This window comes from Chrysochloris asiatica, unplaced genomic scaffold, assembly GCF_000296735.1.
Source record: "Chrysochloris asiatica unplaced genomic scaffold, ChrAsi1.0 scaffold00051, whole genome shotgun sequence".
Lineage (NCBI taxonomy): Eukaryota > Metazoa > Chordata > Mammalia > Afrosoricida > Chrysochloridae > Chrysochloris > Chrysochloris asiatica.
This window is the reverse complement of record NW_006408569.1, coordinates 15813723-15838843: the sequence shown is the minus strand read 5'-3', so window position 1 is coordinate 15838843 and position 25121 is coordinate 15813723. Positions and strand designations below refer to the sequence as shown.

The window sequence follows — 25121 nt, the reverse complement described above, 5'->3', positions numbered from 1 at the left end:
GGGTTTGGAAACACTGATCCAGAGCAGTTTCAAAGAAATTAATTTTGAAAGAACTTTCTTCAGCACATAATCTTACCAGATACTGGTGAGGCCTTTTTAATGTAAAACCTTGATTAACCAGAAGTCACCTAACCAGTACTCCAGCTAACTGAATTATCACCCCCCTCCACTTCATTTTGATGAGAAACTATCAATAGTACCCAGAAAGAAGACTTCAAGGAATTGATTTGTTTTAAATCACTTACCAAGAGATGACCTTGGAGTGAGGTCACAGTCAGCTCTATCTCAGATCTCTTCTCCATCTGGATTGACAATCAAACATTAGAAGCTGCTTCCCTGAGGTGAGAAAGTGGATACAAGCATTTTAAGAAAAAAAAACGTATTAGCCAAGAATGAAACAAAATGAGTATTCTTATTGAAAATTCCATTCATTCCTCATGGATTCCAATTAATCAAGGTTTTACTATGTGTCAAAAAGCAGTAACTTCCTTTCCCACCAGTGTGAATTGATGACATTAACAGTTTAGCCAAGCTTTTGGCTCATTTGAGTTTTACAATGACTAATCTGATACTCAAAAGTACTTAGCACCTTCTTCCTGGTCTTTTTCTCATTTAATTAGCACGCCACAGAGAACTTAATTGTATCAGTCAAGTGAGTTGCAGAGTGAAAATTGAGCTGGAATGAATGCATTGCTCTCATGAATTCATCATTCATAATCAATATGATTTTAAAAGGATCCATGGACTATATCATCATGATTCTAACCCATCCAAATGATGTCAAGTGCACAGAAGTTTTCAAATAGCCAGACGTTTGATGCTATGTAAACAAACAAAAAGCTACATGTATTGGACTGAATTTTTACTCTTCACCCAGATGTTTTGGTATCATGAAGATAGATCCCTAAAAGTTTAGACCAGCTATTTGTTAAACACAACCAGCAATCAAGCTTTATTTTTTCCATCAGCTGATACTGCTGCAAAATTTTTATCAAATAACCATTTTGCCAGCCCATGATTTCCAGATTTGCAAATAGAAAACAATTTCAATATATCTTAAACGTTTTCAACTGCCATGACCATAGTGTTATCTGCTAGACCTCTTTCAAACCGCTTTTCTTGGTCATTCTTCCAGTCAACCTTTTGAAATAAGTCAACCCCTTTCTCAACTATGGATATCAATGCTGCATATCCAACAATTGCTTATTCCATTTCTGGATTAACAATGAATTTGCCTTAATCGTCTTCATTCTTGCTACCTGCTGTTTTCTGGGAGTGAGCAAGAGAAGGGGCAAGAGATTAACTTGATTCTGTTTTGTCACTATTTGGTGGTAATGCTAAAAACAAATTAATGGAGAAGGAGGTATAAATGGCAGTGAAACCTCATTAATTTGGAGCCCTCTAATTAATAATTTATGGTAAATTGGACAGGAACAAGTCTACAGTTTAATTTTATATTATCAGGGATACAGACAAGAGAGGTTTGCTACGCAAATGAAGAGCTAGACTAGATTACAAGGTGACTTTTTTTTCCTTCCGAGAACGAACCTTTTCAAATGTTAGAAGCATCTATTAGATATAATCATATTCATTACAACTCTATCTACTAAAGTCATTCTCGTGAGGATCTCCACTGTGGCAGCATTTTGTAGTCAGTTTGAATTACAAGCTAGACTTAAAGTAATAAGACTGTCATTCTTCAAACTTATTTTGTAATTCAGGTCGCTCTTTACTCATTCAGACTGTTTAGTCCAAATCAGTGATTTTTACTGTGTTAGTGAAATGGCTTGAGATTCACACTTATTATATCCCATGGCAGTTAACATGACAATTGCCTGTTGAATCATTTCACAGAACAAGTGAGACTCAGGGATGATGATGACTTTGAGAAGGTCACACAGCTAATGCTGTCTCAAATCTCTGCTGAATTTCAGGATCATCTCTTGTGATAATATTGCAGAAGATAATTTATCACATGTGCCCATCCAGTGAGCAATGTGAATCTGATTGCATGTGATATGTTTCCATAAGAATCAGATTCATTCTGAACCACCTTAGTTATGCGGAAAATGGCATATTTAAGCCATTCCAGTCCTCGGTACTGATTACGAAAATGACAATAATCACAAAGCCTGGCATTTATGAGTACTTTCACTTTTTCAAAATGCTTTCACACCTATTATCTCTGAAACCAGGAGAGGGAGAAATACCTGTATTATTTATCTCTCTGTCTCTCTCCTGCAACCTTTAAATAATGATAAATGGGCAATTATATTAAATTGTTGACTATTTCCCCTCTGGCATGTGACATTACACATTCTGAGGCTATTCTAGAAAATTTGCTATTCTGTGGAAATAATCAGCAACATTTCAGGCTGTTTTAATTGTGCACATGCTTAAATTAATGAAGTCATTATTTGTGTAATTTATTTTCCAAATAAGTAATTAAGAGCAAGGTCGGTCACTGAGCCAGATCTACAGGCTACCTACCGAAATATTGCTTGGCTTTACCAATTTCCTAAACGTGGACTAAGAGGGTTTAAACAAAGCAGACTTGATCCTTCCTTGATGGACATTTTATAAATGCACAGGGAGGGATCATGGAAATTAGAGCTGCTGTTTGGGAATTTTTAACCTGCAAACTGCAAATCACCCTTTTGTGTTAGTGCTTTATTACAATGTTGTGCAAATGTGGTAATTAAGAGATAGTAGGTTGTTTCAGCGATAAACCCTGATCACCATGGGTTTGTGACACAGCCATTGAAAGTCTGTCCTTGTAAATCACACCAGAATGGGGGTTTAACTGATGAATTACCATATAGACTCATCAGCTGCCCTCCACAGCTGCCTGTTGCTTCAGATTCTTAGGTTGTCCTAATACCTCAGGCACCCTGCTTCATTCTCTGAGCTTTCCCATCTATCGTTACCTTATGAGAGGAGGTTGGGTCAGTGATACAAGCTATCCATATCTGGACTGACTTGATGAGTCAAAGGATTACAAACCCTACCTCACCTCACCCTACAATTGTACCTGACTTTAATTCTATAAAAAGATCTAAGTACATTTCCAGTAACCATATTCACCAAGCTGAAAATCAATACACATAGTGTGACAAGTAAGACTTGTTTACTTTTGGGAACAGTGGAACAGAATGTTTTAAATGGGACCACTTAGAACACTTTAACTGCAATGAGAAGTATATGATAAACTTACTGCCTTTGAGTTGATTCTGACTTATAACTACCCTATAGGACAGGGTAGAACTGCCCCGTAGGGTTTCCAAGGCTGTAAATCTTTACAGACACAGACTGCCTGCCACATCTTTCTCCCTTGAGCTGATGAGTTCAAACCACTGACCTGTTGGGGCCAAGAGCTGTAACCATTGCTCCACCAAGGCTCCTTAGGTTGTAAGGCATGTAGAAAGTGAGAGATAAGTATAGGAGAGACATTAAAAACTTTCATTATTTAAATAAATTGTTCTTTATGACTTATAGAATGAGTGCTGGAGAAATGGAGTTTCATCAGCTTCGAAAATATATAGGTACTAGAATGAATTAACAAATGTGAGGCTAGGGAAGAATTTGGAGAACTTGTTTTAATAGACTCAAAAAGTAGCTTGCAATGAAAATTAGTTGTGTTTCTTTCACAAAGGTGCTTTCTAAAGTACCTAAAAAGAGTTTGTTGTCATAAGATATCCAAACATATTTCTTGCCTCTATCACTGACAATCTTCCTCTCTCCCCCTAAACTCCATTCATTTGTTTAGCAAGCCTTCTCTTCAGAGATAGTAAAAAGTCAACACTTCAGAACAGCCCATTTTCAAATTCCTTCAGCTTCCTATTTAGTGGTGCATAGATGAATGAGGCTGTACTGTATTTCACATATATATAAATGAGATCTTCAGTTTTGTGTGTATTTCTTCTTCCATGTATGTCTACAATTCTCCTCTCCTATGCCACCGTCTCTTAACCACTTCTCTTCCGCACCCAGAATTCTTTGACATTCTTGGGCCTTGGGTAATGGATGTGAACCTGCATCTGCCTTTTACCTGCAACAAGATGGACCTTTTATTGGCAGGAGCCACCCCTAAAGGTAGACATTTTGGATACCCAGGGTTAAGATGGACCCCTGATGACTTTTTATTGACACTGTTATGTGTGTAGACAAGAATCATTACAGATCGATGGCACTCCCTGGGTCTTAGCAGAAGTTCCTGTGAATGCCTGAGACTCTGGTTTGGGATCGAGGAGTAGGGTGAGTATGTTATACTCTTCATTGGTTTGCATGTATCTGTGCTGGTACTGCTTCCTGGAAGTATGAAGAACCTGATCATTTTCTTTCCTGGTGGTGACTAAATTTGCTCCTTGAACTTACTCAGGTCTTCTTCCCAAGAGCAAATCTTCACTTTCTCTCAAGTGGCTGCTTCAAGCAAGGGACTTTTTTGCCTTAAGAACTGAACCAGTCTAGTGGCTGCCAAAGCCATTGCAATTTACCAGATGGTGTTAAAGAATATACTTTATCACCGGAAAAAAAAAAAAAAATGTTGTAATCCAGGAAGAAAACACTTTTAAAGTCATTCCATTCTAGTGATTTTTTGAAATTGACTGTATGGCCTATATAGATGTATAGATGTCTATGATTAGGACCTTTGATGTTATCTTGATAACTGGGATGTGTTTCTTATTGACAAATAATGACCAACTGTCTAACACCAGAGCTACAGAAAGAGCAACAGGAGTGAAAAGCCTGAAGGTAAGAATGCTGTTATACAACTGTCAGGAGGAAAGACACCATTGTCCTGGCAGAGAGTGAAAGGTGTATGTTTATACCTTTTCTGCCCCTCTAAGATCAGCCCTTTGGTTTCTTCTCAATTGGAGGGATGATTATAGAGCTAAACTGTCTGAAAGATGGTACAGAAATATGAAATATTTGAAGCAAGTGAAATACATTTGATGAGGGTGGGAGTTGGGATTGGTGAAGCAGGGTGGGGGCAGATTCTTTTATAAGAACAATTGAAATCCATTCTATTTTGATTTCCTAGAGAGCGGTATAGCATTTGGCCCTTGGCACATGAGACAAATCTCCACTGGTCAGAGGTGGCAAAAGGGTGGTCCAAGTGCTGGGTTCATCTTATTCCTTAATTTCATCTGGCCTTGAAGCAAATATTTCTCAAACTATAGACCAAAGGCAGCACACATTACTTTAAGATAGATATTTATATATTGTCCTGTCTCGCCTCATTGTTGGGGATGCAGATGTGTGACTGCTAGAATGCATCTAAAAGAAGGTGGTGTGTGCCCTGACATGGTAATCGGAAGTCAGCTTTCAGTTCTGAAGTATGGACTCCATTTGTTGCAATCTTTTTGAGAGTAAGCTAAGACTGATTGTTTTTCTATGGATCATGATCAAGGGATGTCTACTGGGAATACAAGAGAATACTGGTATCCATCAGATTGAACTGTCAAATGCATATTTTGCCCAGAGTCAGGGGAATGAATGAGATGTCTTCAGAAACACTCTTCATAGAGTTTCTGGTAAAGATTGTTTTCTCTTTGTCTTTTCAGTCTATACTTCTCTTAGTTTCATTAGGCTGAACTAAAGGTAACACACATATACACAATAATACACAGCCATATTTGATAGTTTGGACTTTAATAGATCTTAAAGCAGGTTTTTAAAGTAAATTAGACCAATTGTATACTTAGGAAAGTATCTGAGACCACATTTTAACCAAAACTGGTTTAACTAGAACTTGGCCTCTTCCTTGAAGCCCTTCTTTCTAGCTGTCAGGGACAAATTGGATATGAAGTCTTTCTGAAAAATTATGCTGTGTGAAATAGTCCACAAGCCATAATGGGTTTGGATTCAAGAGAGGGAAGTTGGCAGAAATCCATCAGTGAATCTCATAACCTATGGAATCAAGGGGTCTATTGCTTTGAGTTGGACACGTTCTCATGTGGAAATGCTACTGGATTTTTATCTACATATCTAAAAGTTGCTTTTGGGGCTGCTTCTTTAGCATAGACACTCATCAATAGGTTTCAATCACTAGCATTGTTAGATCCTTAATGAAATGACTCACAGCTTTCAACTTCTAATGTTATATGCATGCATTATTGAATTTGCTCTTTGCACTTATATTAAATTATGATCCCATTAGCAAGGAGTTAAATAGGTTTGAGCCACATTTGTGAACTGAACAGATATAAATACTCTCTCAGAAGCAGCTGCTAGTAGCTAAGCACAATATAACTCTGCAAATTATTGTAGTTGCCCCTGTGAAATGAGGGTCACTGGGGTGGCCAAAGCCCACTAATGCCAGGAGTCATGTGCTCACAAATCTGTTAAGAAAATTTAGAATAATCCCAGAGTAGAAGAAACAAAATAGCTTAACCCCTCATTCTCCTCCAACCCTGCTTCTAGGAATCTCTACGAACACTCTAGGGCTTGTTTTGAACTGCCATGGCCTCCAACAGTTAGCTCTGTGGAGAAGTAAAGCTCTTCCCTGCACATATCCCAAGATAACCTATGGAAAGAGTAAACCCTTTGGTCCATTGAAGAATTTTCTCCTGCTTGGTCATAGGCTGACTCCAACTTAATAAAACAAGATATATACCTGTGCAGATATCTGTCTGAGGCTGCCTGCCTGTACATGGCTGTGATTTCCCGAATGATGCTAGGAGTGATCCAGAAAAGGCTAAGGGAGCAAGTGCATGATTGGGAAAATGACTTGTTACCATGGAAGCCTGAAAGATCTACAGTAAACGAGCCAGTGCAAAAGGATAGGTGTCCTCCCACCACTGGGTTGGAGATACTTGTAAAATAAAAATTACTAAGTGCCAAGAATAAATTGTTTGTAACTTGGAGTGGGGGTTTGGATAAGGGATAGGTTTGAGAGAGGGCTTCCAACTTAGGCCGTGATAAATTTCCTTTTATATCATCCAGATATTGTGTAGTTAGAGCAGACTTCTAATTAACTATGCAAATTACCATCCTTGCTCATATATTTCTTTTACTTCTCTGTGAGCTCCTTATCTTCTTCCATGTCCTAAGTATGTGCACATATATCTACACTTCCTAAGGGCACCATTGGAGAGCTTCTAATTTCATTAATTAAACAGACATTTGCTCTTAAGTTGTTCCTGCTCAGAAAGGAGAAGTGAAGCCATTTAGGGCACAATAAATCCCACAATTTTTACAGTATATAACCCACAGGGTGGATAAATCATTCCTATGTTTTTCAGTCCAAGAGCCATATTTATAGTACAAATTCCTCTCTAAATCATTCCAGGTTCCCTAGATTATTTGGAGGAATAAAAATATTCATAAGGCCCAATTTTTCTTCTTGTCCCCAGTGGGGAAACTTAGCATTCTCACATCCCTCTTTCAACATTTCTTTGTTCATAATAAGGAATCCAGAATGCCTCCATTAGTATTTTATATACTTCTTAAAATAAAACTTTAAAAATAAATAGGGTACTTCTTTTGAAGCATATCAAGATTTTGATTTAATTTTTTAAAAGAAACATTTTTTACTTTCACAGAATAAAGAAAGGTCTTCTGAGTTCCTCTTATCCTAAGGCTGCCTCTGGATGTAACATTTGCCATCACTAAGATAACACTGATGCTTTGTAATAACTGGATAGTTCATCCCAGGAATTGAGCCTGGAATCTAGAAAGCTATCACCTGTGCAACGGATGCCTTGCGTTGTGAGCACAGTCTTTTGTAGCTGAATTATTGCCAAGTATGGATGGCAGAGATAAGAAATTTGTATTTCAAAAGTAGAATTCATTATGAAAGTGTTTTGAGTAATGATGTTTAAAGCCAGTTACTATGGAATCGACTCTGACTTAAAGTGACCTCTTAAGTGTCAGAGTTGAACTGTGCTCTACAGGCTTTTTGGTGGCTGATTTTTCATAAGTAGATCACCATGCCTTTCTTCTGAAGAGTGTGTTAACCATTTACACCACCCAGAAATTCAATAATAATGTTATTAACCTCTATATAAAACTTTTAAAGCAATCAAAACAGACTCCACACTCACGCAGCATCATCCTGAGAGAGCAGGTCAGCGCTACCTTTACATATTTTTAAAATATTGACTTCTCAACTGGGAGTGTAGTAGCTCTTTAGGATTAGCACTGGATTGCGAACCACAAAGTTGGCCACTTTTTTCCCCTTGAACATTTTCAATAAATGGAGCTGCAGTTTGTAAATACTTATTCTTGGCTCCATTGATCATTTCTCAGGAAGATTTGTAATTTAACAAGGAATGTTGTTCAAGCTTAAAGGTGTGAAATTCTCATGGTGGAATTTTAGGTAGTAGGGAGGAAACCAGTCTTGGACAGGAAGACGTTCCCAGACCCCCTGAAATTCCATTCCAAAGCTCTCCTGTTTTCCCTCTTAGCAAACTGACCCATGTCTTTGTCTTAGGGGCCTCTACTCAGCAAAAAGTTCATAGCAATCCCTTCAGAGGGGAGAATGCCTGATTAATTTCCATGATAGGAATCTGACCTACTTTATTTAAGTCTTTCTGTTCTCTACTGAGGTGAGTATGATAAATATTTCTGATTTATAATTCTCTTAGGTACCAGTTAAGGGCCTGCAATAATTGCTCTGAAACATTCCCCTGGAGACATCTTGCTGCAGCAGAGTAAAAGGCCCCAGCTGTAAGATCTGTCCTTGTGAAGTTGATAGTTCTTTAGAATATGGTGATCCCTAAAGAAAAAAGATCATTATGAACATCCAGGCCTAAAGAACAAAAATAAAGAAGGTTGTGATCCTTTTGTGTGTTCCATGGGAGAACCCCCAAGACTGACCTGGCTGTCTAATAATGTGTCTCTAACCTGCCCCATGATTTGCTGTGCAGGCTAAGCAAATAGCTTAACCTACCAGTGCCTCAGTTTCTTAACTTGTAGAGACCGTAAATCTCCCTTCTTAAAATGATCATTAAACTTGACCAAAAATAATAATCAGAATAATAACTAGGTGAAGGTACTGGGCCTAAAAGCAGAATACCACAAGATGTTCCTTGAACAAGTATATATTTATTGAGAGAACTATCTATCCTAAGTGGCAACAATTGTGAGGTTAGCCCAGGATCAGGCAGTATTTCGTTCTGTTGTGCATAGGATCGCTATGAGTTGGTACCGACTCGATGGCACCTAACAACAACAACAATCCTAAGTGGGGATACAAAATACACAAAATGTGTTCCCTGTTTTTGAAAATTACATAGACCAGTGAGAGACACAAGACATGGGCAAGGTAGGAAAGGATAGGGAGTAGACAGAAAAGCTTCATATAGAAAGTGACAGTTTAAATGACCAAATGCCCACCTCACTTTACTTCATTGAAAATATCAATATGTGTGCGTGTATGTGTTGAGGCAGAGGAGAGTGGTTCTAAATTTGTCTAATTTGGATTGGGCTTGGCCTTGGCAATACAAGTAAGGTACAGTAAGAGAGAAAATTATGTGGGAAAAAAGCAGTTTTTCTCTGCCATCTTAGAAATTTATTCTATCCTGCAGCAACATAGAGTTCTAGGATATTTGGCTTTTAAAGTACTTTCTCCTTTTCTTGGCAGCTATCCTAACCTTGTTAAGTGGTATTATCTGTGATTTCTGATTACAGCTTTTATCCTCCTTGGCTGTACTGCTGCTTGATATGTTTGGTTTTCTCCCCCATTTTTATTTAGAAGTCCCCAAATGCACATTGGTTCTCTGCCAGATTTCATAAGCCCCGTGATTTTTTTTTTTTCCATGCAAAGACAGAACTTGTAGAAGCATATCATTTGTCAGATTTCTCTAAAGTCCCAGGATATCTCAGTCAAGTTTTGAATGCCGTAAGGCAGAGTTTCTCAACAATGACCCTATTGGCATTTGGAATAGGACAATTCCTTGTTGTGGGGGACACCATAGGATATTTAGCAGCATCCCTGGCCTCTACCCACTAGATGCTATTAGCACTCCCTTTCCCAGTCATGACAATGACAAATGACTACCAACATTGTCAAATGTCCCCTGGAGAACAAAATTGCCTCCAGTTGAGAACCTCTGCTCTGAAGTAACCTTCTCCATCACTGTGGAGGCCAAGGGAGATAAAGCTTTTACTAGTTACTCTGTGGAAGCCAATGGATGGCCTAAGGTACAGATAAACCATTTTCCAAAAGTAGGATGTTAAATTGCTGACCTACCGAGACAGGATTTTGGTAAGAGTAGATAGATGGTAGCACTTACCCACCCAAAAGTGAATGGAGGGAGTGCTTTCCCTTCTTCAAACCAGTACTTTGCCAACTTTGTTTTTGTCTCACAGCCCCTCTCCATGCTTAAAAAATATTGAAAACTCAAAAAGCCTTTTTTTCTGTGTGCTTTATTAATATTCACCGTATCAGAAATTAAAACTGAGGAATTAAAAAACTATATTCATTAAAAAATAATAACAAACATAATATATGTTAATATAAATGATATACTTTTATGAAAAATAACATATTTTTACACACACACACAAATAAATAGTAAGAAGAGTGGCATTGTTCTACATGTTTTCAAACCTCTTTAATATCTGGCTTAAAAGAAGAGAAAGAGATTGTCATTTCTGCTTCTGCACATCATGTGGCCTCCAGGAAACTCCACTGGACATCATGATAAAATGAGAGTGAGATGGGCAAATAATGTCTTAGAACTATTATAAACTATTATAAAAAGAGTTTTCACTTGCAAACTCTCTGATGAAAAGGTTTCAAGAACCCCCAGGAGTCTCGGAACCATACTTTGTAAGCCACTACTCTAACACTTTACACATAAAGTGTGACAAACTTCTTTAAAAACCAGGATCTTTGGGGAGGATGGAACTTCTCTGTTTAGACTTTAGGGTGACTGTGTTTAATCAGACTACTCTGTTCCTGCAAGCTAACAAAAGCAGCAGTACTGAAGAATAAATGGAGTAATCTGGAGAACATAGTGCCTTGAGGAGGGACAGGGCTTGGTAAGGGCTTAGTAAAAGTGCAGTGTGAGGATATTAGCTCCTTTGCAATCAGAAAGGTCCTTTGCATTTTTTTCCCCCTGTGGTCCTGATGAATTCAGTCTTCCATATGTCATTGGAGAAGATCTCCCTCTACAACCATGTTAATGCCAGATTGCTGAACCTGGGACCAGTGCCTGGCTTAAGGCATAGGATGGGGAGACGTGGTAATAACAAGATAAAAAAATAATGGGGGAAAGAGAAAGGGGTCAGATGATAGAGGGTAGGGGAGAATGCAGATCCAAAACTGGTCTCAGGGCCATAGATGACCTGTCTGTCCTTTGAAGGTCTAAGAGTTGCTTTTCATTGTCAATAACATCAAAACCTCCATTTCAGCATATTTTAGGGCTTCGTATTTCAAGGAACTCAGGTTGACATTTGAGAACCCTAGGTGTCTGAACACTGATTGAAGGACCTTGCTAAAAGTCTAAAAGACCCCAATTTCTTGGTGAGATACAAATGCAGATATTCTGGCTGCCAGACCCCATGCTAATTTAGAAATTGTCACCACCTTGATACTAGAGATTTGTCATTTTTCAAATTTTAACTACTCTGAGATTACATATTTTCTTTAAATGATGCTACATTTCTTAGAATTATCTCAAAATAAGATAGCCTCTCTACTCTCACCAACAAATGGAGGAAAAAAAGAAATAGAATTTGGGAATTTGGGATTATAGAAACCAGATCTTTGTGACTAAAGGAGGCCTTGTCAATGACTAGATATGTTTGGTGGGTCTGACATATCCAAAATAAGCAAAGACATTCTATGGAGTGTTTATAGCTATCAAACTTTTTCTGCTTTTGTCCTTTTAAAATTGATGGCATTTGGACCAACATGCACTAGCATTGGCAATATTTCTCACATGAATCTGAACACAGTAGTTGATTGCTTCATAATAAAATTATGCCACCTTCTATGTATAATGCATTCTTTATCCAAAGTTATTAGAGAGACTTCATTTAAAATTCAATATTCCTAGAGAGAGGACAGAGTAAAGGTCACAGTTTCCATTGTACAGCTGAAGAAACAATCTCTAGGAGATAAAATCTTCATCCTAGTGCGAGAACAGAGCTGGTCTTGTAGAGTTTTAGGTATTTGCATAGCAGCTCTGAATGTAACCCTTGCACTTTTAGTGGAAGAATAAGAAGTGGTGGCCTGGCCTCCTGGGGATGTATTAACCTCAAAGTTGAAGAAGTCCTGTCTTCCTAGAACAATTTACCTAAACTATTCCTTTATGATGCTACTCAGCCATGGCAGAGTCAGTTTGTTATTTTAGGCCATACTCTATTAATAATCCATTTTTCAACTATCTGTTCAACTCTGTGGTGATTTGAGTTGACCACAGATAAGATGACCGTATCAGATATCCAGTCAGTAACTCAAAACCTATCCATAAACTAGTTCTCACATCATTGTAAGTATTCCTGTTGTCCAAAAGTCAGAGGACCAACTTATGCATTTCATACCAAGATCAGTGTGTGTGCGTGGTGGTGGTGGTGGTATGCTGTTGAGTATGTTCCGACTCATGGTGACCCTGCATGGGTTTTCCGAGGCTGTAAATCTTTGTGGGAGCAAAAAGCCTCATCTTTCTCCATGGAATTGCTGGTAGTTTCAAAGTGCTGACCTTGAGGTTAGCAGCCCAACTTGCAAACACTATGCTACCAGAGCTCCTTCAGTGTGTGCATAAAGCATTTCAAATACACATTTGTGGAGTAAGGTCATGTACATAGGTCTTTCTGGGATCATTTTCAGCTGGGCAACAGATGTGTGTAAAAAAAAGACAACTAACTAGAAAGCATGCTATTCACATAGACTCTATTTTCTATTCTGTTTGAATCTATCCATTCTTCTCAATATACAATATGGAAACTCTGCTCCTTCTGACCCTGTCCCCTTCCCCACTCACTCATAAGACTTGCTTTCTGTCTGGAAGTACAAGAAGACACCCAGTTAGATCAAACCTAACACAAAGCTACTGCAAGCTGCCACCGACAATTGTCACTTAAGGGGAGACCCTCCTCACCACACAGCCTACCTGAGGAGTGCCTTTTTTTCTATCCTCATTGTTTAACAGTGTGTGCCGATTACTCAAAGCGATATGGGCAGGCCCTGGTAAATATAGCGTTGCTGTAGTGTTAACTTTTTATAAGGTAATGCACAGGTTGCCTGCAGTGTCTAAAATTACTGTGTGGCCAGGGCCCCCTGCTTTATCGCTTTCTATAGTTTTAAAGTAGTTTGAAGCTTGAATAACATAAAATAACATAATATAATGTTATTTATGTTATTTCCCACGTGAAGAACGCCTGTAAACCTTGCAGTATTGAAACTCAGTGAACAAGGCATCTTAGACAAGCTGAAAAACAAATGGTGGTACGATAAGGGGGAATGTGGAGCCAAGGACTCCGGGAGTAAGGTCAGTCGCTGAAGGTCTTTTTGTACTGATTAGCAATCACATTTTGACCCACTGTTTATTTTCTACCCTAAAACGGCTTTCCTTCCCAACACACACTCCCTAACACAGTGGGACCCCTTTATAACACCAGCACTACGGGAATAAGGCAAACATCAGCCTCAGTGGTCTGCCACATGGAATCAATCATTGACTCAAATGAGCTGTTGTTGTCATTAGGGAACTCAATCTGGACCACCATACTTCCAAAGCTGTGAAATAATGAGCTGTGTTATAAGGGGGTTTTACTGTATTTCACATTTCGAAAGTTCAAAGAGAAAATCTAAGGACAACTCCCCAGTCCAAACAAAAAAATATCCAGTTGTGACAGTACTTATTCTTAAAATTCTTGCAGTGTCAGAGACATTGTAGTTTGTAAATACCTTTGGTTATTGAGATATATGCCAATCCCATATGAAAACAGTCGAACAAAGAAATAGAAAAGGCTGGGCTCTGTACACAGAATGACTAGCCTCATCCCAGCTGCTGTTGTATTGAGTTCAGCATCTATTTGGATCTCAGATCTCATTAAGTCTGTCACACTTCTCTCTTCCAATGGTCTCATTGGAATCGCTGTCCAGAATATTTTTAAAATTTAGCCGCATGCTCCTTAAGGGTGTACATTGTCAGGATAACATCACATTGATAAGCATGAAACACTCTTCCCCACCTCCTTCCTGCCCTCCTTTGCTCCCCTAAGGAAGTTCTTTTTAGTTTCAATTTTTGCCTTTCCTTTTTTGAACTAATATTGTGGTATCAGTTAATTCATTTCATGAAATGCCACTCATTTTCCCTGTGCAGTGAACCATTTTGCTACTGGTCTTCTACTTTCCACATCAGGGAATTATGTTAACTGTTGTGAAATTTGAATACATGGACCTTGAAACTTTTCTTGTTGCTAGAGCTTATGTGGGCTATATCAAAGGACATTTCTCCCCCATCAAATACCACGTACATATAAAAAATCTAATAGCAGAAGGAAGGTTACCAGAAATTTATAGTCCATTTCCTAATGGACTGTAAAACATCCTTGCAAATAACCTTACCAGCCTCTTTAAGGAAATGACCCATTGTTTCTTAAGTAACAAAAATGTATATATACTGTCATTCATTCCAGAAGAATGACTAGTTGCAAGGTTGTTGTAGACATGAGGCACTCCCACACCTGGTCCCTTCCCAACCATGCAATTCAATTCCAATTGGCTTTTTCATTAAGGTAATCAAGTTCAGGTCTAGAGCCTATGAAAATAAAACCAGAAGGACATGATCATTTAATTCCTTAAATCATACCAGGACTAGCTGTCATAGAGAGTTGTGTCAGTAATGACCATCATTTAAATAAAAGACTCAATTCACTGGTTTTAACAATTTGGGTATTCCATTCAGCAGCAAAATGGTTACATCCCCTCTAAAAAGACTACAAAATGCTGTTTTATTATTATTTTTTTTTTTTTCAAAGAAAGACTCCTGGCCCTTGGTGTGTCCTACCTCAAGGTAGGGCTCAAGGCACCAACTTTTATCTTTCCATTGTTCAGCAGTTCCGTTTTTGCTTTTTCATACAGGCAGACAGCTTAGTTAGATTTTGATCATTTGACCTGAAAGTCACTGACCGGCTTCCTTGATTTTTTCCCTCTTCCCCCGCTCCCCAATGTTAAATAGAAAGTAGACAAGTGGAGTTGTTTTAGTAGTAGTAGTAATGTTCTCTACTATTTACTCCCGGGAGTAAAAGCTAAAAATGAGCTGGACTTTTTTTTTTTTTTTTTTTTTTTAATCACCAGCCTCCTGGAGCAGCTTTCTGATTTGTATGGAGTCAATCCAAGACCCATTGGATCCTCCTAACAGTTTCCTTAAGCTTCCAGGACGATGGAATGGAGCCAATTCTTTGTGCTGTGCCCTTGTTCTGGCAGCACGGAGACTGGCTGTCCTGATTTTAAGTAGGATGAGAATTTACCTACCAATTCCCCAAAGGAGAAATTTCTCAGCCACTGGGGGAAAGGGAAGAGCTAATCCTTTTTAAAAGGCCCTTGATAAGACTATCCCCAGATAAGACTACCAGGAACCTCTAATATTCTCACCTGATACCTTAAAGACTAGCTGGTAAAGTTTGTCACAGGGAGAACACGGGAGAAAGGGGTGTTGCGGGGAAGAGAGGGGAAAGAGTGCTTCACATTCCCAAGTGAAAAGAGTGTTACCTTTCTAAAGATTATGTCACAACTCAAGTTTGGCAAATGGTGTTTATTGCAGCTGGTGGAAGAATAAATTGTGCTTGTGTTTACTCTTTTGTTCCCATGACCAAGTGCTGTTTTATTTAGTTGTTGAACGCTATTTTGAGGTACTAAGTGACTTAAGGAATCAAACAAAAGAACATTTAGGTGAGGACCACAACTGTCAACAGAAGCACAGTCTACCACCTTGCTGGTCATTGTGAGGCATTAGCCAATTGCCGAACTTGAGTCACAACACTTACATCAATGCTTAGTTATTTTACAACTTAGAACTATCCTATACTGTTCTCCTGTATTATAATGTCCCAATGCCATTGTTTTCCCCAAAAACTAATCGCGTTGTTCATTTCTCTTAGGACAAGACCAGCGCTCTGAGCCTGAGCAATGTGGCAGGAGTTTTCTATATACTTGTTGGAGGTCTGGGGCTGGCCATGATGGTGGCTTTGATAGAATTCTGTTACAAATCTCGGGCAGAGTCCAAACGCATGAAACTTACAAAGAACACCCAAAACTTTAAGCCTGCTCCTGCCACCAACACTCAGAATTATGCTACATACAGAGAAGGCTACAACGTGTATGGAACTGAGAGTGTTAAGATCTAGGGGTACGGTTAAGGTCTAGTAAACTAATCAGCCTTACTTTGCTGTATGTTATTCTCTTTCTATTTTTCTTTTTCTTCTTGCTTTATTTTTTAGTTTGGTTTATTTGCATTGTTTCAAGCATTGCCTATTCTTTGCAACCATTTCAGTCTTTGAAAACAATGGTTGTGCTTTCTTGTCAGGCAATGGTGCTTTTCTAATAGCATAATTGTAATTAAATTGTGGTCTGTGATCCAAAAAGGAAAAAAAAATGTTCTCTAGAGCAGCACTGTTCAATAAAAATATATGCAAGTCACACATGTGAGCCACATGTGTCATTTTTACTGCTCCAGTAGCACATTAAAAAGGGAGAAATAAACAAGTGGCATTGGTCCTAATCACGTACAAGGAGGCTTCTGAAAGCTTGTGGAAAAATGGAATTAAAAGATAATAGACTTTTTCCATTAACTTTTTGAAGCCCCTTATATTTATTAATCAAATATATCCAAAATATTGTGATTTTAACATATCATCAATATAAAAATGTATTAATAATATCTATCACATTCTTTTCTTCATGCTAAGTCTCAGAAATCTGGTGTGCATTTTATACTTGCAGTACATCTCAACTCATACCAATTACATATCCAGTGCTCAATAGTCACATGTAGCCATGGCTACCATATTGGACAGTGCAGATCTAAAGAAAGCAATGGCTCTGGAATGGATGTTAAAATTAGTAATGGAATTGAGGCACTGCCATCTTAAGTAGTGCAATAGGTTCTTTTATGTGATCAGTTTAAGCTTGAAGCAATTTTCTTAATCTTGAGCCCCTCTGTTGTCCCTTCCTTGGAAGCAATGTTCAGGTAAGTATTTCCCAAAAGTCAGTGACCATCCCAAATTCATACTTAGATAAGCTTGTCTGATAACACCTTGACACTGGCAGCTATGGCCAAAGCCCACTAATAACACTGTCATACCCAAAGGCCAACTTGAACTATGCTCCCATCTAAATTCTGAAAGTGTTTTAAAGCATATACTGTAGTCTTGCTACCTTCAAGTGCATCTGTCATCACTAACACTCTTGCCTGAAGTGGAACAGAACAACTAGCAAGTTTATATCCCTCATTTTAAGGGAGGAATTTTTGACCCCTAAATAAATCTCAATATGCTTGAATTTCTACAAATGCATTTGTGCTTCCTCTTTCTTGTATTTCACATTAAGGACCTAAATTCATCCACAATTTTAATATTTGAATCCAAATAAATTATTTGCCTTCATTATAAAAAGCATCATTTTGTTTGGTGAATATGCTGGTTGTTTGTTCTTGCCATAGACTGTAGCATTTTGCCACAATGTATCCAGTACACTGAAAAGTGTTCCCATTGCATTGCTGAGTGTACAATACATGAATTCATCTGTAATTAGCACTGTATGCATGCAAGAATTTACTGTGTTAGTTTCCTTAAAATGTTTTACTCTTGAGTATTTTATGTAGCCCCATTACAATTTTGTGGACATTATTTTCTTTTTCTTAGGATAATAGCCTATCTTAATTATCCTAAACTCTGAGATACTGGCATCCAAATAAATAATCCACCTTAAATCTGTATAGCACTCTCCCAAACATTCTCTCATACCTTTGAGATAAAATAGGCCAGATAGTATTTTCCCTTTGAGGTAACCCAGCCACATCAAGTAACTTGCTCAAGACAACACAACTAAGTACCATTATTTGTTTTACTAAACCATTCAGCCTATAGCCACCCATGGCCTGCTGGCCTCCAGGAACCTTCAAACCCAAATAGAATTTTACCAAATGGAGAGCAGACCCTGGTCACAAAATCAAATCCTGAGGAAGCTCACCAAATCTCCATATTCCCCACTTAAATATGCTGCATGTAATTGAATATTCAACTGCTCCTACTTTCCCCAGAAAGAATCTTTCTGAAACAAAAAGGTATTGGGGCTCAGCCTCTAGATCTTCCTTGTTTATCATCAGCCATTCCATCTGAGAATCTATGTTTCTACCCCCTAACTATTATAGCCTCAGTATCTTGTTGAGACCCCAGAGCAGAGCTTCTCACATGTCAAAGTGCATGTGAGTAAATCTGGGAGCCTTGTTAAAATGCAGATTCTGATTCAGCAGATCTAGTTTCAAAAGCAAAGATGTCAGTTTGAGGACTAAGGTGCACCTAACCTTATGCATGTGAAAGTTGGACAATGAATAAAGAAGACGGTAGAAGAATTGATGTATTTAAGTTATGGTGTTGGAGAAGAATATTAAAAGTACCATGGATTGCCAGAAGAACAAATACATCTGTGTTGGAAGTACAGCAAGAGTGCTCCTTAGCAGTCAGAATTGCGAGATTTCATTTCCCATACTTCAGAAATATGATCAGGAGTGACCAGTCCCTACAGAAGGGCATCATGCTTGGTAAAGTGGAGGGTTGGCTAAAAAGAGGAAGACACCCACAGTGGCACAGTGGCAGCAGCAATGGGTTCAAGCGTAATAATTGTGAGGTTGTGAAGTTGGCGCAGGACCGGGCAATGAGTTGGAACTGACTGAAAGGCACCTAACAACAACAACAACAAGACCTAAGAGTCTGCATTTCTCACAAAAATACTCAGGTGGTGCTAATGCTGCTTGTCCAAGGAATAGGAAGATTCTAGAGAAAATTATCTCAGAGAATGTAACTTTAAAAATGGGGATCAGCAAACCTTTGTTATACTGGGCAGAATTCTGCAGTCCTGGAACATCCAATCTGGATTTGGACTTGCCACAACTCTAGCTCTCTGACTGTCCTTTGGTCATCTTGGCTGATCTACTTTTGTGAAGCAAAATTTAGGATAATTAAAGTAAAAAAATAAAACACATTTTAATAGGCACTAAGCCAATGTGGTTAAAGCACCAGTTAGCTAGCCACGTGGCAACCATCACTAGGCTGAGGAGGAAAGAAAACAAGAGAAGAGCTTCTGAAAATAAATCTGGCATCCAAGTCTGTATTAAGTCTCAAGACAACAAGGAAAAGCTTTGGAAGATGCCAAAAAAGATCATACATGTGTCAGTCAAGAGGCACAAAGCAGGCCAAGCAGGAAATAGAAACTTCTCTGCCATCCTCAGCCAGTTGAGTGATGTGATCTATGGGGAATGTTGATTAAGTGAGGAGTAAAATTTTCATCCATTCATCTTTTATTTTCCAAATTCCGGGATATCTCCTAGCAACTTCTAATTTGTTACCTAGTTTTCAGGCTTCTAATTCTCTGACATGGACTAGGGGCACAGAGATAGAGAGGTACCCAGAGATTTCACTTGTAATATTCTATCAGTCAGTCGTGGAGCTTTATAATCCAACCCACCCACTGCCATCAAGTCTGTGTCAACTCATAGCTATGCTATAGGGCAAAGCAGAACTGTTACCTAGGGTTTCCCAGACTATAAATCTTTATTGGAGCAGACGGCTTCATCTTTTTCCCATGGAGTGGCTATGGGTTTGAACCATCAGTCTTTCAGTTAGCAGCCCAATGCTTAACCATTGTGCCACCAGAACTCCTTAGAGGTATATAGTACCAGTAATTCTTCAGGAGTCCATGGGTAGTGTAAATGGCTACTACACTCAGCTAACTGGAAGGTTGGAGGTTTGAGTCTACCCATAGGTGCCTCAGAAGAAAGGCCTGGCAATCTACTTCCAAAATAGTCAGCTACTGAATATACTTCAGGAAGGATGATTCAAGGGCAAATCCCCTCCAAAAATATGATCCAGGTGAAATCTGATTTAAAAGTGGAAGGAATAGTCTCTCGTTTTCTCTTGATGATACTGGAGTAAGGACGATGCAACCTGTGAGAACACATGCCTCGGTCTCAGATCTTGTTTAGTTCCCACTATGGAGCAGATGGGGAACCCTGTGGCACTGGTTAAATGCTCAGTTGCTAACTGAAAACTCAGTGGTTCAAACCCTCTAATCACTCCATGGTAGAAAGATAAAACTGCCTGCTGCCATAAAGATTACAGCCTTGGAAACCCTATGGGGCAGTCTACTATGCTGAGTCCCTAGGAGTAGGAATTGACTCAATGGCATTGCATTAAGAAGCAGATGTCTTCTTGACTACCTGCTGCTTCTCTGAGTTACTGATCAACTATTAGCAGTGTGGCCCCCAAGCACACCTTGGCAGGTGACCGGGCATCAACTGCTCTGGATTCACTGTGCCCTAAGTTTGGCTCTGCTAACAGCTTTAACCATTCTTCCCACTTTTCTCATTGTTGTTCAGAATCACTTCTGGCTTCTTTAGTTTTCTTCAACATTGTTTTTTAAATCCTTCTCATTTTCAAGACCTCAAGATGCCTGAAATTAGGGGAAAGACTTCCATGTTTCCTCTAACTGTGCTCTGTTTAGTCTTTCTTGAAAATACTTTGTTGATGCAACTGATTTTCAAAACAATCCAATTTCTTTCTACAGCATTCTTTGCTGAAGAAACTTTCCTGTTTCAAAGAGTGGAAAAAATCTGTTTTCAAGAGTGGAAATATCATTCTGAACAATGAAATTGTTGATGTTCATTATGTCCAGAGGACTTTTATCTGTGATAACATTTCATTATAAACACCATTTAAAATCAGGAAATAAGACACTAAGAGGTTAGGTGACTTTCCCAAAGTCATGCAATTTAGTTAGTGCTACCCCATGGCTAATTGGGGTTAATTGGGAGAGTTTGATCTTTCCACCACAGATATAAAACTTCTCCAAGCTTCTGAGATAGGATAGATTTAGGGCTCTAAAGGTTCCAAGGAAGAGATTTACCCACTTCCATGTTAGTCTTAATCTGCCCTCCTTGAAACTTTTGACCTGTAAGTGCATCTTTGACATTCTTCTTACAGATACTTATTCCAGGGCCTTTGGTAGATAGTAGTTGTGCCATTCATACAGGATACAACTTAGTGTTGACCCTGGAAAGGAAGATGTGTCCCATTAGTAAAGAGGGAAAGGATCTGGGAATAAGCTTGAAGAAGAAGCAGGAAAGTGACTTTCAGCTTTCAGAGTCACGGGCCAAGAAATTAATGAATTAATCCCCTTCCAAAAGAGGGTGCCATCAGTATCTCAATCAGGGCAAAGACCCCAATGGATGCCGAGTCCCTTCATGAGTATCACTCTTCTGGCTTCTTCATGGAATGTGCTATCTCTTTAAAGTTCTAGCATGGCACTGTGGGTTAATACACTGGTCGGTTTGAACCACAAGGTGAGTGGGTCAAGCTCACCAGCTACTCCTCAGAAACCCTATACAGGGTCACTATGAGTCAGGAGCGACTCGACGGCACTTAACAACTTTAGTAACTAAGGTGTAGGTAGGTATTAAGAGAAACGAGCTGCCACTTTTCTGACAATGAACAGCAAATTTTCATCTCACAATCAAAATAGATTTCAATCCAACAAGCCAGAGAACACTGTTTATCTTCTGTCATAGGTAAACAATGGCATACAATGTAGTTGTCCTGAATATCTGTATTTCAATGGTACTAAGTCTTTTACAGAGTCCTGGTATGGCGCTGTGGGATAATACACAGGATGATAAGGTCATTTTGAGCCACAAAGTCAGTGGTTCAAATTTACCAGCCACTCCTTATAAACTTTATACAGGATCACTATGAGTCGGAACCGACTCGATGGCACTTAACAACAACAATAAGTCTTTTCCTGGTGTGGCACTGTAGGATCTGTACTAGGCTGTAAACCACAAGGTCAGCAGTTCAAATTCATCAGCTGCTCCTCAGAAACCCTATACAGGATCGCTAGAGTCTGAATCCTCTCAACGGCACTGAACAACAACAACAAAGTCTTTTACAACAACAAGCCTTTGTGAGTTGCTATAGGATAAGCAATGCATTGCTAACCACGACATTGGCAGTTCATACCCACCAGCTGCTTCTTAGAAATCCTATACAGGGCCACTATAAGTCAGAACCAACTTGACAGCTCTTAATGACATCAAATAAGTCTTTCTAGTATACCTAAATGCTAAGTAATTGAAGTCTTGAGTTAGGCATCATGCAATGCCTATTTATTCCTTAATACAATGTATAAAGTAGAGAATTTACCTAGCTTAGTCTATTTTAAAGCATTTGTGTTAGACTAAAGAATTTAGCCAGACCTCTTGCCAATCATTCCCAGAGATGCCAATTTAAGAAAACAGCCATGGTTTTATTTCCAAGATAGACTGAGCTATAAGAAACTGCTGTCCCAATAGAAAGCCCCTTCAAATTTAAATGTCCCCTTGCCTTTGCAGATCCCTTCCCACTGGAGGCATTGGGATGAGAGGAATCACCGAAAGTGTGGCTACTTCAAGGATCCTGAGCCAGATTTCACTCTCCTTGGTGTCGGGCATGACACGAATATTGTTGATGGTGCAATGACCTTTCAATAGGAAAAACTGATTTTTTTTTTCCTTCAGTGCCTTATGGAATACTCTGAGACTCACGACAATGCAAACCATCATTGAAATCTTTTTGCTTTGCTTGAAAAAAAAAAAGTTAAATAAAAACCAACAACAACAAAAAATGGACATGCAAGATTTCAGTATGTAAAAAAAAAATCTTATTTAAAAAATCAATCCAACAAAAGCCATTCTTTGATACCACTGCACAGTATATAAACACCATGTTCTTTAATACACACAGCCACATGCCCCTACAAACTCACATACAAATTTAAAATTCCAATTCAGCAAATAGGCCCATCTTAGGTAAAATAATTAATTCCTCCTGATATAAAAAAAAAAAAAAAATCTTTGACCCCCAGCATTTGGGAAGAAAGACTGGCATTTCTTCTAGGATCTGCTGACCAGATGTTTTTGGTATTTCCTGTTGGTAGTGATGTTCTGTGCACCCTATTTCTTCTTTTCAATGTTGCTGAAATGTGTATACCTTTAGAACGTAAATGCAACACTTAGAAAATCCAAACATTTTGGGAAAAGGACTCAACGGTGACTTCTCTGTATTCTTGAAAGGGTTTTGTGAAAATACACTGATAACTTCTCCTCAGTGAAGGGATAACAGAGCATGTTAATGCATTCTTGTGTGTAGCAAGGGATGGGGCACTATCAGACATAACTCTCGGTGCTTTCCTAATATGGATCCCGGGGCTTTCCAAGAAGCCTGGAATTTCAGCTCACAGATCTGTCTTTCTTGTGTATTTTAAGCCAATTTAGATGAGTATTTTGCATTGAGGTGAGGGAAATGCTGCCTATACTCCCAGATGTGTTTAGAATATCTTTCTCAGAAACAACACTGTGTTCAGCTCTGCTTTCTCTGCTAAGTATGCCTTTCAAGTGTACAGCACGGAGTCAGGACCACGTCACAAGGAGGGCCAGTGAGTTCAGACCATCGTTCTCAATCTGACTTTACTCTTGCTAGGTCTGTCCTATCAGCTGTTGCCTGTTCCTGCCCGTGGCTCTCCGTCAGACTGCATGTGTCCTTTTCTAGTTTGCAAAGATGAAAATGCATTCCCAAACCTACTGCTAAACTGAGGGCCTCAGCATCACTCCCAGGTCCTTGCTTGGAGCAGTTTTTCCACTGACTCTCTCAGAAGAATCGCGCCTCTGCTCCATGGGCTATCAAGTAACTAATTGCATACCTGCCATTGGCATCATCAGAACAGTCAGAGGAAAATAGTCTACGCTCACTAATTACCTCCTATATAATAACGTATGCTTTCTGTAGTTCAGTAGTTTGCTTTCATCAGTGATGTGCATTGGGAAGTTTTCAGACTGTAAGACATAGGAGCTCGCATTCATTTCCCAAGTATGACCCTAAGATGCTTAGCTGACTCGCTGCATATTTGCTCTTGTCTTCAGAAGAAAAAGGAAGAAGTCTCGTTCCAATGAAATGTTTCTTTCCAGAAAAGTGTAAAATAAACTTTCATTCCAAAAATTGTGTCATAAGCGAATAAATAACTCACCTGTCAAAACTTAAATGATATTGAACAAAAGAAGAAAACTGTTGGGTTTCTGTTTGGGTTTGTGGTTTTTGGAGGTTGTTTGCAGTTTGTTTTGTTTTGTTTCTGTCTTTTGGTTTCTTTTATTGGGGGGGGGGGGTGATTGAGTTTTTTTGTTGTTGTTTTTTTGTTTCATAAAATTGTGATTTTCAACTTCTGAATGCTATAACATCCCCAGCACGGGAAGCTAACGCTGTGCAAATATGAAGTTGTATAAAGCAAACCAACCAACCTACACGTACAAGTTTTCATAGGCACTGTATAAAGAGAAATGTATGTTTATTGACTCAAATCAGTTTTTCTGAGAGGAAACTTCATGAGATGAAGAGGCGGGTAAATTGATTTGTTATTTTTTAAAAACTTGCATGTTTAAAAAAAATGTTGATTGCTTCAAATTTCTGCTACTAACTTCAAGCTATGGGAGTTTGGCAGTAGTCACTTGAGGATTTTTTTTTTTTTTCCAATTCTTTTCTTTTTGTTGTTAAAGCTGTACTTCAGTGAACAGAAAAATTGCCAAGCAAACTAATGGCTGTAAAAGCATAAATTGCATGTGTGGGCATAAATTACAGAGCCTCATTGCCATGAGGTATTGTACAAAGTTTTAATACATTTTGTAAATAAAATTGTAAAGAAAGGAATAGTTGTTTAGATGCTGGTGTCAAAAAGTTAATGTTCACTAATTACTTTCCATAGAAGGTTTGCTAGTGCTGTAACAGTGACCTTACTGGTGATTTTCAGAAAGGATTCCACCTCTCCCCACCCCAACTGTAACTGCAGTTAGGCTCAGAACTCTCAACAAAAAGGGCTCTGTACTACCAAGACCTTAAATTAGGTGTGTCAGGATCACCAGTGGTGA

The 25121-nt window shown here is 38.8% G+C and overlaps 1 protein-coding gene across 2 annotated transcripts in view; it reads left to right on the top strand.

Annotated features, from left to right (window-relative positions):
• The window catches only part of GRIA3 (glutamate receptor, ionotropic, AMPA 3), a 491170-nt gene extending 468329 nt beyond the window's left edge, over window positions 1-22841 (top strand). Inside the window, exons 14-16 of one of the 2 annotated variants that reach the window (XM_006862852.1) lie at window positions 13328-13442; window positions 16060-16307; window positions 22560-22841. In XM_006862852.1, the coding sequence (XP_006862914.1) occupies window positions 13328-13442; window positions 16060-16305 (361 nt within the window). In that variant the 3' untranslated portion in view covers window positions 16306-16307; window positions 22560-22841. Of the gene's footprint in view, window positions 1-13327; window positions 13443-16059; window positions 16308-22559 lie in introns of those variants that run through there. The other variant, XM_006862853.1, reaches the window with a different exon arrangement.
• The last annotated feature ends 2280 nt before the right edge of the window (window positions 22842-25121 follow it).